This window comes from Triticum dicoccoides, chromosome 7A (assembly GCF_002162155.2).
Source record: "Triticum dicoccoides isolate Atlit2015 ecotype Zavitan chromosome 7A, WEW_v2.0, whole genome shotgun sequence".
Classification (NCBI taxonomy): domain Eukaryota; kingdom Viridiplantae; phylum Streptophyta; class Magnoliopsida; order Poales; family Poaceae; genus Triticum; species Triticum dicoccoides.
Window position 1 is genome coordinate 464213043 of NC_041392.1, and position 14672 is coordinate 464227714.

General features: G+C 44.2%; 1 protein-coding gene across 2 annotated transcripts; it reads right to left on the bottom strand.

Annotated features, from left to right (window-relative positions):
- Positions 1-481: 481 nt before the first annotated feature.
- Positions 482-2876, bottom strand: LOC119332201 (NAC domain-containing protein 43-like). 2 transcript variants are annotated; one of them, XM_037605374.1, is made up of 3 exons: positions 2438-2876; positions 1873-2162; positions 482-1617 (listed from the first exon to the last, which is right to left on the bottom strand). In XM_037605374.1, the coding sequence occupies exons 1-3, from the start codon at positions 2607-2609 to the stop codon at positions 847-849; spliced, it is 1233 nt and encodes a 410-aa protein (XP_037461271.1). In that variant the 5' UTR covers positions 2610-2876; the 3' UTR covers positions 482-846. The 2 variants fall into 2 exon arrangements, with proteins under 2 accessions (XP_037461271.1, XP_037461272.1); XM_037605375.1 differs by having other exon boundaries at positions 482-1581; positions 2438-2874.
- Between the last annotated feature and the right edge of the window lie 11796 nt (positions 2877-14672).

The following is a 14672-nucleotide window of genomic DNA, read 5'->3' on the forward strand; positions in this document are numbered from 1 at the left end:
AGAGAGAGGGGAATTATTGGGGGACCAAAAGGGCACTACGATCGACATTGCACCACGGTACGTGCGCTGGGGACAGGCAGCGCAGCTACTACTATAGCCCGATCGATCCATCCATCGATCTATGCCTCTCTTTTTTCGACTTTAAAATTAAATTCACTTGCCTTTTTCTCCTGTCACGACAAGCGAGATAACGATCTGCGTCCAGCATCTCTCGCCCCTGCCTCCATGGTCGTCACACCCATAATGCATGGTCGATTATTTTATTAATCACCTAACTAATCAACTGCATTACTAAATCCAGTTAAACAAATTGTATGGCAAAAAGTATGAAGCTAAATCGGTAGTCTCCACCCCGATTACTATTCTATGAGAAAGTTTGGCCATCTTTCAGCTTTATTTCCAGGCAACAATTTGAAGAGAAGTTACTGCTTTATCCTAGGAAAAAAAATGAATTGCGCACCTTGCACACACCACAACAAACTATGTAATTACGAATTAATTTATATATCACCGGTCGATCTTAATTATAAGTAACCATATGCTAATAACATAGTACTTAAAAGGGTTAATTAAACAATAAGAGACGGGTGCGATCAGCGGTGACAGTGATACTCCAACTTACTGCCCGCTTTAATCCCCTTTTCTTTCACTTTGTTTTCTCTCCACACATCAATCTAATCACCTTTGAGATCTCTGTCTCTCTCTGTTGATCTCGCTCTCCTTTATTATTATTTTCTCCCTTTTCTCGTTGTAGTCTTTTTACTGTACTAGGGCAGCTGCTGTCCTGCCTCGCCACCTTTCGTGTCTTCAGCCCTCCATTGGCCATGGCAATAGCAGCTACAGTTGTTACGGTGACACATGGCTCAGCCGCTCCGACGACGCCGCAGATCGGGCGAAGCTCCACAGGTCGTCGTCGCTGCTACCGGCGGCGGCCCCTCCGAGAAGCCTCGTGGCCGCGGCGGAGTAGAAGGCAAGCCCGTTGACGGCCGTGTCGTCGAGGGCGTCGTTGCCGCCTGCATGGCCGGCGGTGCCGTCGAAGCAGAGCTGGTCTGTGGACGCGTCGTGCTGGCCATTGAGGTGGGACGCGACGAGCCGGTCCATCATAGCCCAGTCCGTGATCCCGCCATCGCGGTGGGGTTGGTGCAGGTCCTCGGCGTGCGCCACCTCGCGCTCGACATTTCCGTCTCCTTTCGGCGCGAGCGGCGTCGTAGTCGAATTCCGCGCCGTGGCCGCCGCCGAGGGGCTCTCCAGCGGTGGCAGCTTCATGAAACCGTGGCCACCGAGAACCGTCTCGAGGGGCCGCAGATACCGCGACGTGGCCGTTCTCGGGCGCGGCGACGAAAGCTCGTGCTCCTGCTTGCACGAGCGACCCATGTAGTGCAGGATCTGGTCAAGTGCATCGTCGCTGGAGTAGAGCGGCGAGGAGGAGCGTGCCGCCTTGCCCCCATCATCTCGTCCCCCGCCGCCGCGCTTGCCGTTTCCGGCCCCCGCATCCTTGTGGTGGTGCTTCTTCTTGAACACTCTGCACACCACCCAGCCGTCCTCCTGGCCGGCGTCCGACGATGTGGCGGCACTGACAACCTGAGCATGACGCACGGCGGCATCCAAAGACAAAGGCTGGCAGGTGTTAATTATTATTACCTTTTGGGGCACATGAAGCACATGGAAAAAGTTTAATCATTAGTGCAGTGAGAGACTAGGCATAGAGAGAGAGGGGGGAAGGAAAGGCTGGATGGTGTCAAGGTGCTAAGCTAGGACGCTCGTACTCCTATCATTGCACCACCACACCTCCATATAATTGTTACGGCAGCAAACAATTAATGGCGGTCGGTGCATTAGCTCCCCAATTGAGCTAGGTGATTGTATCCGTACCATGGTGGCGGTGGGGGCGGCGTCCGTTGTGGAAGAAGGATCGTCGAGGCGGTACTCGTGCATGATCCAGTCGGACTTCTGGCCATGGGGAGCGCGGCCCTTGTAGAAAACGAGCGTCTTGCGCATGCCGATGCGTTTGACGGCGTTGTAAATAGCCTTGTCGCGGCCGGTGGCCTTCCAGAACCCGGCCGCCGTCGCCCGGTTCGTCCGCGTTCCCGTCGGGTACTTCTTGTCCTTGTGGCTGAAGAAGTACCAGTCGTTCTGAGGACCCGAGCCGATCTTACATTTCTCTGAAACACCCAAATTGCACCAAGACAATTCTCTTAGTTTGATTTGTTCATCACGGGTACGTGTGCACAAAACAACCCATCCAAGAAATTATAGTTGCATTTCTTACTGAGATGGAGCTCGCTTGTTTTTTAATGGCAGAAGGTACTAGTTTGCCACTTTGCACTGTCAAACTACTATTTGCTTCATGAACCGTGCAATTAAGCCACTATATATGAATGAATGGAGGTGCAAGCTAGGCCGCCATGGCGGGAGAAGAAGAAAATAATAGTTGTACCTTGGATATCCCATGGCTCGAGCTTGTTGAGATCAACGTCGCGGATCACGTCGAGGTCGATCTCCTCGGAGGCGACCTTCTTGCGGAGGTAATAGTTGAGGAGCTCTTCCTCCGTTGGGTGGAAACGGAACCCCGGCGGCACGCACGATTGACCGTTCACCGAGATGCTCATTGTTAGATCGATCGACAAAACGATGGCCTGCGTGAAGTGGTTCTTCCAGGGACCGGTAGATTGAGTTCGTGTGTTAAAGGCTGATAAATGGGCAGAGAGAGGGAGATAGATTGGAGCTAGCGCTTGGAGCTGAGGAGGAGAGGAGGCTAAGAGAGAATGGGTGATCCGGCGGTGTGGGAGGAAAGGTGGCCATTTATATAGAGGTTGCAAAGTAGAGAGAGAGAGAGAGAGAGAGAGAGAGAGAGAGAGAGGTGAGGAGGAAGAGGAGAGGGGAGGAGGGAGAAACGATCGGAGGTTGATATTGATATTGCCATCATTCCATGCTGTTGGGTGCAGCCCTTTGCTTTGGTCACTCTAGTGGGGTTAGTTTTTTCCACCCACCCCTGACAGAGATGGCCAGAGAAGAAATGTTTTTTAGAGAGAGAAGAGCGGCCAGTATTCTGTATTGAGAGCAAAATAGAGATTATAACATCCATGAATCATGATTCCTTTTATATCTATTGCTAGTACGTGGTTCATGAGTGCTTTTTTTTTAATAAAACTTCAGATCTATTAATCTTCAATCGTAGATGTACAACAATAATCAGAAATAATAAAAAAAATACATACAGATCTACATACCACCTAGCAACGACTGCAAGCACTGAAATGAGCAAAAGGCGTGCAGCTGTCATCGCCCGTCCTTAGTCAGAGCCTGACAAAACTTGCTATAATAGACAACCAGGAAGTCGTTGTGCTAAGACCTCATAGAACCAGCGCAACGAAACAACAATTGCCGCCGATGAAGAGTAATGTAGATCGGAAGGATCCGATCTGAAGACACATGAGTGTAGATGAATGATGACCAGATCCGAGCAAACCCATCAAAGACAGATTCATGGGAGACACACCTTCACGTGCCCACCGACGATGTTAGACACATCACAGAAACGGGGGCTAGATGAGAAGAACCTTATTCAATATTCAGGAAGCAGCCGCCGTCTCGTCTTTCCGAATAGGACACAAACCCTGACAAATCTCGAAGAAACATATAAAACGAGTCCTCCAACCGTGATCCATTTCCCTAAGGATACCGAAGACGAGGTGGATCAACTATGGCACCGACAAGAGGCAAAGGATATCCACTGGCGTAGATAAGCCTAGAGCAATTAGGGCTAATATCCTTAGGCCTAGTACCAAAATCCCTTGTAATTCTCTTTTATAAAGTAACGAAAATTCTGAGAATTTGTCATTCAATATGTCAGCCCAGGCGTAACTCGCTGCTAGCTTCGCCACTATGAGGACCCCTAATTTTTTTGAAGAGGAGGCGCTGGCATATACGTGCCCCGTTAGGCGGAGTGCGTTTGAATTAATATATACTGCTTGTCATCAATATTTTATGCCAAATCTATTTGTCATCAACAATATACTAGCTACTATCATACTTACAGTGCTGGTTATAGCCTGTACGTACAGAGCTCAATAATATGGAAAAGAATAATATTGAAAACATTCGTCCTGTAAATTATTAGTAGCCAACGAAAATGAAGATTGATCTGCACATGACCGATCAAAATGCCTATATATTTCTTCTTCTTTTTCATAGTAAAAGATTAAAAAATGGTAAGCTTCCTACTGTCCAATACTCAAAAGATACTAGATTTGCCCATACAATTGTTTCCGTTTTAGTAAAACATACACCCATCATATATATACATGCATGTAGGGCTCGAGGGAACCACTTAATTTGTCGTATGTATATGTATTCCCGTAAAGATGTTGTACTAGGAAGCTGAGACAGTGCTATTGCTACTTTCATGATAAAATTGCTTGCAATTTCCCATTGATATGTCCTCTCTTAACCAGCTGGGCCATGTCAAAGATATCTCTGGTAGTTACTAATGGATGGCAAGTCTCTTTTGCCCAATAACTTTTGTCATATCAGGAGCACTGTCACGCTCTTGAGTGAGAATAGCCTCGACGCAAAACTAATCCCCTTCATGCCACAATAAAAAGTATATAATAATCATAATGTTAAATACTCCCTCTATTTTTTATACAAGACCACAAACCCATATTACAGGTACCAAAATAGAAACTAATGACCAGTTAAGCCAATGTTGTAAATTAGTCTTTTCACTTCGCTTGACGTATTAATTAATGCGTATTTTTCTCTCCAACGCACAACAAGACAAACTCTCTCACTGCTCGTTGGTGGATTAATTCGGTGCATTCAAACCAACCTTTTCACCCTGCATGCATGCATGGGATATTAATGTCCTCGGTTGCTAGCACGAGGCAAACCTCATCAATTTTATCTTGATTGGTGTTAGTGGCCTTGTATAGCTACAAATTATAATTTTAATAATGACCTTGTATACAAAGATGGAGGGAGTATATGCTACCTCCACTAGTCAAATAAACGGTGTTTTGGGCAAATATTAAAGTCAAAATTTGAATCTCCGACCACTAATGTTGTGTTAAACATGTAGATGGAAATATGAAGATGATACACATAGATCTGTCTCGAGAAATATTTTACAATAATTAATATTGCTCTTCATAATTTTTTGCTAATCAATATACTTTACTACATTCTATAATTGTATTGACGGAAACTCAAATGCATGCATATGTGGATATATAGACAACAACATGTTCCTAGTAAGCCTTTACCGGACTAGCTCGTTGATCAAAGATGGCTATGGTTTCCTAGCCATGGACATGAGTTGTCATTTGATAATGGGGTCACATCATTAGAAGAATGATGTGATGGACAAGACCCAAACTATGAACGTAGCATATTACACTAGTAGAAAACTACTTTACGTGTGACACATTAGTCCCGGTTTGTAAATGAACCGGCACTAATGGTCACACATTAGTGCCGTTTCCAACGGCAAGGCAGGCAGGCAACATTAGTCCCGGTTCGTGTTGAACCTATAGTATCGGTTCGTGCCACGAACCGAGACTAAAGGGGTTGGTGAGGGCCCAGACTGCCACCACCCCTTTAGTCCCGGTTCGTGGCATGAACCTGTACTAGAGGCTCACCTTTAGTCCTGGTTTGTATCACCAACCGGGACTAAAGATGATCCTATATAAACCCTTCGTCGAGCCCAAGCTGTCTGTTCTTCCCCTCTTGCTCGAGCTCATCCTTCATTTTGCCCAAAATTTGTCAAGATTTGAAGGCCCCCCATCCATCCAAGTGATCACAAAGGTCAGCAACTTTGTCCATTCATCTCTCGTTGCTAGATTAGCTCTTGCAATGCTCTATAAGTATAGTGATTTGTGGGTTTTAGTTTGGAAGTAATTATATGTGGTAGTTTATTTGATTTATATGCAATTTGAGCTCAAATTAGCTCTTAGTTTGCATATGTAGGTGTGGTTTACTTAGTCCCTTCCCGTCCCCGTCCTAACCACCGTCGATCGCCCGCACCGTCCCGTTGCCGGCACCACCTTGGTGAGCCTCTTGTTTTTATCTTTTTTATAAAAAATCATGTTTGTGTGATTTAGATATATAGTTACTTGTATAATTTTCTTACCCATACATTGTTTGTTATACATACTGGCATGGTTTTGATATCCGTCTCCGTCGGCCATCATCCGGTTTATGATCTATATGTGGTATATTCTCTTTATAACTATTTGTTGCATTTCATGTTTATGAAAAATTATGCCCATCAAGTTGACATAGATATTTTTATCTAGGAGGTATGTGAATCGAAAATTCCAACCGACCCTCTTGTCGAGAGGTTAAATTTAGTTAAAAAAGCAAACGAGTATTTTAAAAAAATTGAAAAGAATTGAAGAAGAGAAGATGAAACTGGAGTTGTATGTTCCCGGTGTCGTCGATGATCCCAAGATCAAGATGGAGCAAATGCGCTCGAAGATTAGAAAGATTAAAAAATATGCCATTGATAGTGAGGCTTGGTATCATTATGTTGTTGGATCAATTGTTGCCTTAGTTGCAATCTTGATCGCATTTGTTGTTGCATTTAAATGCTTTAGCAAGAGAGTTTGTATGTTGTTTTATGATAATAAGTGTGTATGAACTTTATGTATGAACTTGTATTAGTTTGGTATTTTCGGTGTTGTGCAATGAAGATGAGCCGGCAATGGATGTACGATGAACGATGCTCTCTCTAGTTCGTTAATGGCGTGCGTACTTTTCTGCTTGCGACTGAGGCAAACAAGCGGGCGGATGGTTTTATGTGTTGTCCATGTGCTGTCTAATAATCAAAACAAAGCTTTTACTAAAAATGTTGTTGATGCTATTGTGCACTCTTTTGAAGAAAAGCTTGAATTGGAAGTTTCTATCCCTAGAAAACTTTATTATGAGTGGGAACCTACTATTAAGATTAAGGTAAAATATTATGAGTACCATGCTTTGTGTGATTTGGGTGCTAGTGTTTCCACGATTCCAAAAACTTTATGTGATGTGTTAGGTTTCCGTGAATTTGATGATTTTTCTTTATCTTACGGATTCCACTATTAAGAAACCCATGGGAAGGATTAATGATGTTCTTATTGTTGCAAATAGGAATTGTGGGCCCGTAGATTTCATTGGTCTTGATATAGATTGCAATCCTACATGTCCTATTATTCTTGGTAGACCTTTCCTTAAAGTGATTGGTGCAATTATTGATATGAAAAAGGAAACATTAGATTTCAATTTCTGTCAAGGAAGGGCATGGAACACTTTCCTAGAAAGAAAATTAAATTTCCATATGAATCCATTATGAGAGCCACTAATGGATTCCATACCAAAGATGACAATACCTAGATCTATTCGTGTTTTATGCCTAGCTAAGGGCGTTAACCAATAGTGCTTGTTGGGAGGCAGCCCAATTTTATTTTTGTTTTTTGCTTTTTAGGTTCTCTTTTGAAATAAATAATTCATCTAGCCTCTGGTTAGACATGGTTTTTATGTTTTAATTAGTGTTTGTGCTAAGTAAGACCTTTGGGATAGCTTACGGTGACAGTTGATTTGATCTTGCTGAAAAACAGAAACTTTTGCACTCAGGAAAACAATTCTCATTTTTAATAGAAGCGTGATAAAATACTGATTATTTTTGCAGAAGATTAACAAACAAATTTCTTAGGTTGTACTAATGTTTCAGAATTTTTGGAGTTACAGATGTATTCGAACTAGCCAGATTGCTACAGACTGTTTTGTTTTTGATAGATTCTGTTTTCTATGTGTTGTTTGCTTATTTTTATGATTCTATGGGTAGTATCGGGCGTATGAACCATGTATAAGTTGGAATACCGTAGATATTAACCAATATAAAGTTATAAATAAAGAATGAGTTCACAATAGTACCAAAAGTGATAATTTATTGTCTTATACTAACGGAGCTTATGAGATTTTCTGTTGAGTTTTGTGTTGTGAACTTTTCAAGTTTTGGGTAAGGAGTTGATGGACAATGGAATAAGGAGTGGCAAGAGCCTAAGCTTGGGGATTCCCAAGGCACCCCAAGGTAATATTAAAGGACAACCAAGAGCCTAAGCTTGGGGATGCCCCCGAAGTCATCCCCTCTTTCATCTTCGTCTATCGGTAACTTTACTTGAGGCTATATTTTTATTCACCATATGATATGTGTTTTGCTTGGAGCGTCTTGTATGATTTGGGTCTTTGATTTTTAGTTTTCCACAATCATCCTTGCTGTACACACCTTTTGAGAGAGACACACATGAATCATGATTTATTAGAATACTATATGTGCTTCGCTCATATCTTTTGAGCTAGGCAATTTTGCTCTAGTGCTTCACCTATATCTTTTTAGAGCACGGCGGTCGTTTTATTTTATAGAAATTAATGAACTCTCATGCTTCACTTATATTATTTTGAGTGTCTTTAAACAACATGGTAATTTTCTTTGGTTATAAATTTATTCCTAATATGATAGGCATCCAAGAGGGATATAATAAAAACATTCATATAAAGTGCATTGAATACTATGAGAAGTTTGATTCCTTATGATTGTTTTAAGATATAAAGATGGTGATATTAGATTCATGCTAGTGAGTAATTGTGAATTTGAGAAATACTTGTGTTGAAGTTTGTGATTCCCGTAGCATGCACGTATGGTGAACCATTATGTGATGAAGTCAGAGCATGATTTATTTATTGATTGTCTTCCTTATGAGTGGCCGTCGGGGACGAGCCACAGTCTTTTCCTACTAATATATCCCCCCTAGGAGCATGCGCGTAGTACTTCATTTCGATAACTAATAGATTTTTGCAATAAGTATGTGAGTTCTTTATGACTAATGTTGAGTCCATGGATTATACGCACTCTCACCCTTCCACCGTTGCTAGCCTCTCTAGTGCCGCGCAACTTTCGCCGGTACCATAAACCCACCATATACCTTCCTCAAAACAGCCACCATACCTACCTATTATGGCATTTCCATAGCCATTCCGAGATATATTGCCATGCAACTTTCCACCATTCCGTTTATTTTGACACGCTTCATCATTGTCATATTGCTTTGCATGATCGTGTAGTTGACATTGTATTTTTGGCAAAGCCACCCTTCATTATTCTTTCATACATGTCACTTTTGAGTCATTCCACATCCCAGTACACTGCCGTAGGCATTCACATAGAGTCATATTTTGTTCTAAGTATCGAGTTGTAATTCTTGAGTTGTAAGAAAATATAAGTGTGATGATCTTCATTATTAGAGCATTGTCCCATGTGAGGAAAGGATGATGGAGACTATGATTCTCCCACAAGTCAGGATGGGACTCCGGACAAAAAAAAGAGGCCAAAAAATGAGATAAGGCCCTAATAAAAAAATGAGAGAAAAGAGAGAACGGGCAATGTTACTATCCTTTGACCACACTTGTGCTTCAAAGTAGCACCATGGTATTCATGATAGAGAGTCTCCTATGATGTCACTTTCATATACTAGTGGGAATTTTTCATTATAGAACTTGGCTTGTATATTCCAATGGTGGACTTCCTCAAATTGCCCTAGGTCTTCATGAGCAAGCGAGTTGGATGCACACCCACTTAGTTTTCTTTTTGAGCTTTCATAAACTTATAGCTCTAGTGCATCTGTTGCATGGCAATCCCTACTCACTCACATTGATATCTATTGATGGGCATCTCCATAGCCCGTTGATACGCCTAGTTGATGTGAGACTGTCCTTATTTTTGTCTTCTCCACAACCACCTTCTATTCCACCTATAGTGTTATGTCCATGGATCACGCTCATGTATTGCGTGAAAGTTGAAAAAGTTTGAGAACATCAAAAGTATGAAACAATTGCTTGGCTTGTCATCGGGGTTGTGCATGCTTTGAATATTTCGTGTGATGAAGATGCAACATAGCCAGACTATATGATTTTGTAGGGATAAGCTTTCTTTGGCCATGTTATTTTGAGAAGACATAATTGCCTTGTTAGTATGCTTGAAGTATTATTGTTTTTATGTCATATTAAACTTTTGTTTTGAATATTAAGGATCTGAACATTCATGCCACAATAAATAAATTACATGGATAAATATGTTAGGTAGCATTCCACATCAAAAATTCTATTTTTATCATTTACCTACTCGAGGACGAGCAGGAATTAAACTTGGGTATGTTTGATACGTCTCCAACGTATCTATAATTTTTGATTGTTCCATGCTATTATATTATTTGTTTTGGATGTTTTATATGCATTAATATGCTATTTTATATTATTTTTGGGACTAACCTATTAACCTAGAGCCCAGTGCCAGCTCCTGTTTTTCCCTGTTTTTGAGTTTTGCAGAAAAGGAATAATAAATGTAGTCCAAATGGAATAAAACCTTCGCGATTATTTTTCTTGGACTAGAAGACAACCAGGAGACTTGGAGATGAAGTCGGAGGAGCCACAAGGCGGCCACAAGGACGGAGGGTGCGCCCAGGGGGTAGGGCCCGCCCCCACCCTTGTGGGCCCCTCTTACACCCCCTGACATAATTCTTTGCCTATATATTCCCATATATCCCCAAACCACTAGAGGCATCCACGAAAACACTTTTCCACTGCCACAACCTTCTGTACCCATGAGATCCCATCTAGGGACCTTTTTCGGTGCCCTGCTAGAGGGGGATTCGATCATGGAAGGCTTATACATCAACTCTATTGCCCTTCCAATGAAGCATGAGTAGTTTACCTCAGATCTACGGGTCCATAGCTAGTAGCTAGATGGCTTCTTCTCTCTCTTTGATTCTCAATACCATGTTCTCCTTGATGTTCTTGGAGATCTATTTAATGTAATACTTTTTTGCGGTGTATTTGCCGAGATCCGATGAATTGTGGATTTATGATAAGCTTATCTATGAATATTATTTGAATCCTCTCTTACTTCTTTTAAGCATGATTTGATATCTTTGTAATTCTTTTCAAACTATCGATTTGGTTTGGCCAACTAGATTGATTTTTCTTGCAATGGGAGAAGTGCTTAGCTTTCGGTTCAATCTTGCGGTGTCCTTTCCCAGTGACAGTAGGGGCATCAAGGCATGTATTGTATTGTTGCCATCGAGGATAAAAAGATGGGGTTTTCATCATATTGCTTGAGTTAATTCCTCTACATCATGTCATCTTACTTAATGCATGAGTTAATTCCTAACCATAGACATTAGTTGTCATTTGATTAACGGGATCACATCATTAGGAGAATGATGTGATTGACTTGACCCATTCCGTTAGCTTAGCACTTGATCATTTAGTTTGTTGTTATTGCTTTCTTCCTGACTTATACATGTTCCTATGACTATGACATTATGCAACTCCCGTTTACCGGAGGAACACTTTGTGTGCTACCAAACGTCACAACATAACTGGGTGATTATAAAGGTGCTCTACAGGTTTCTCCGAAGGTACTTGTTGGGTTGGCGCATTTCGAGATTAGGATTTGTCACTCCGATTGTCGGAGAGGTATCTCTGGGCCCACTCGGTAATGCACATCACTATAAGCCTTGCAAGCATTGCAACTAATGAGTTAGTTGCCGGATGATGTATTACGGAATGAGTAAAGAGACTTGCCGGTAACGAGATTGAACTAGGCATTGAGATACCGACGATCGAATCTCGGGCAAGTAACATACCGATGACAAAGGGAACAACGTATGTTGTTATGCGGTTTGACCGATAAAGATCTTCGTAGAATATGTAGGAGCCAATATGAGCATCCAGGTTCCGCTATTGGTTATTGACCGGAGACGTGTCTCGGTCATGTCTACATAGTTCTCGAACCCGTAGGGTCCGCACGCTTAAAGTTCGATGACGGTTATATTATGAGTTTATGTGTTTTGATGTACCGAAGGAGTTCGGAGTCCCGGATGAGATCAGGGACATGACGAGGAGTATCAAAATGGTCGAGACGTAAAGATCGATATATTGGACGACTATATTCGGACATCGGAAAGGCTCCGAGTGATTCGGGTATTTTCGGGAGTACCGGGGAGTTACGGGAATTCGTATGGGGCCTTAATGGGCCATACGAGAAAGGAGAGAAAGGCTTCAAAGGGTGGCTGCACCCCTCCCCATGGGCTGGTCTGAATTGGACTAGGGAGGGGGGCGCCCTGAGGGAGTCCTGGATTAGGGGGTGTTCGGATAGCCGAACTATACCTTTAGCCGGACTCCAGGACTATGAAGATACAAGATTGAAGACTTCGTCCCGTGTCCGGGAGGGACTTTCCTTGGTGTGGAAGGCAAGCTTGGCGATACGGATATTCAGATCTCCTACCATTGTAACCGAATCTATGTAACCCTAACCCTATCCGATGTCTATATAAACCGGAGGGTTTTAGTCCGTAGGACAACATACACATCAACAATCATACCATAGGCTAGCTTCTAGGGTTTAGCCTCTCCGATCTCGTGGTAGATCTACTCTTGTACTACCCATATCATCAATATTAATCAAGCAGGACGTAGGGTTTTACCTCCATCGAGAGGGCCCGAACTTGGGTAAAACTTCGTGTCCCTTGCCTCCTGTTACCATCCGGCCTAGACGCACAGTTCGGGACCCCCTATCCGAGATCCGCCGGTTTTGACACCGACATTGGTGCTTTCATTGAGATTTCCTCTGTGCCATCGCCGTCACGCCCGATGGCTCCTACGATCTTCAACAGCGATGTAGTCCAGGGTGAGACCTTCCTCCCCGGACAGATCTTCTTCTTCGGCGGCTTCGCACTGCGGGCCAATTCACTTGGCCATCTGGAGCAGATCGAAAGCTACGCCCCTGGCCGTCAGGTCAGATTCAGAAGTTTAAACTACATGACTGACATCAGCGGGGACTTGATCTTCGACGGATTGGAGCCACTGCCAAGCGCGCTGTGCTATCCCGACGAGCATGATCTAGCTCTGCCACCGAACAGTGCCCTGGAGGCCGCACCCGCATCGGCTCCGGTCCCTAATTCGGAGCCAACTGCGCCGATCGAGGATGGGCGGTTGGACGCCACCTCGGGGGCTGCGACGCCAACGATGATTGAGCCGAACACCAACCCCGTACTCTGCGGGACTCGTGACTCCAAGGAGCCGGACTCTTCTCTGGACTCTGAACACTCCGCGCCCCTGCCAATCGAATCCGATTGGGCGCCGATCATGGAGTTCACTGGCACGGACATCTTTCAGCACTCGCATTTTGGCGATATTCTGAAGTCACTGAAGTCTCTCTCTTTATCAGGAGAGCCCTGGCCGAACTGCGGCCAGCAGGGTTGGGATTCAGACGATGAAGAAATTCAAAGCCCACCCACCACCCACTTTGTAGCCACTATCGACGACTTAACCGACATGCTCGACTTCAACTCCGAAGACATCGACGATATGGACGCTGATGAAGGAGATGATGAAGAACCAGCGCCTATTAGGCCCGGGAAAGCCAGCTCATCGTATGACATATACATGGTGGACACCCCAAAAGAGGGAGATGGCGATGGAACAGCGGAGGATGACCCCTCCAAGAAACAGCCTAAGCGCCGACGTCAGCGGCGCCGCTCAAAATCCCGCCAAAACAAACACGGTGATTCCAGAACGGGAGATAATAATACTCCGAAAAGCACCGAAGAAAACCCCCTCCAGCAAGATTTAGCACAGGAGGATGGAGAAACCAGCCCTCATGAGAGAGCGGCAGACAGAGAGGTCGAGGACGATAATTATATGCCTCCCTCCGAAGACGAGGGAAGCCTCGACGACGACGAATTCGTCGTGCTAGAGGATCCCGTCGAGCAAAAGCGTTTCCAACGCAGGCTTATGGCCACGGCAAGAAGCCTCAAGAAAAAATAGCAACAGCTTAGAGCTGATCAAGATTTGCTAGTCGACAGATGGACTGAAGTCCTTGCGGCCGAAGAGCATAAACTCGAACGCCCCTCCAAGAGCTACCCAAAGCGCAGGTTGCTACCCCAATTAGAGGAGGAAGCACTTGATGCGGCCGACCGGCCACCTCATGGCCGCGACAGAGAGGCATCTCGGCCCTCCACTCAAGCCGCACCCCGTACCAAGCCACGGGAATATGCGCCGGACTTACGAGATATGCTGGAGGACAAGGCTAAATAAACAAGATCGATCTACGGATCGCGTGGGCGCCCCACGGCTCGAGACGGCATCCGTCACGCCGGCCACAAATTCGGCAGGGCCGAACACAGTAGACAAGGCTCATTGGAGCTACGTCATGATATAGCCCAGTACAGAGGCGCCGCGCACCCACTCTGCTTCACAGACGAAATAATGGATCATCAAATCCCCGAGGCTTTCAAACCTGTTAACATCGAATCATATGATGGCACAACAGATCCTGCGGTATGGATTGAGGATTATCTCCTTCATATCCACATGGCCCGCGGCGATGATTTTCACGCCATCAAATACCTCCCACTCAAGCTTAAAGGACCAGCTCGGCATTGGCTTAACAGCTTGCCAACATGATCAATCAGTTTTTGGGAGGACCTGGAAGCCGCATTCCTCGACAATTTCCAGGGCACGTATGTGCGACCCCTAGACGCCGATGACCTAAGTCACATAATTCAGCAGCCAGATGAATCGGCCAGGCAATTCTGGACACGGTTCCTAACAAAGAAAAATCAAATAGTCGATTGTCC

Excerpts from the sequence above, each read along its gene's own strand:
- LOC119332201 (XM_037605374.1), bottom strand. The coding sequence starts at position 2,609 with ATGAGCATCTCGGTGAACGGTCAATCGTGCGTGCCGCCGGGGTTCCGT. Across the intron at positions 2,163-2,437 it reads CGAGCCATGGGATATCCAAG|AGAAATGTAAGATCGGCTCG; the intron begins GTACAACTATTA and ends TGGGTGTTTCAG. Across the intron at positions 1,618-1,872 it reads CCGCCCCCACCGCCACCATG|CCTTTGTCTTTGGATGCCGC; the intron begins GTACGGATACAA and ends AACACCTGCCAG.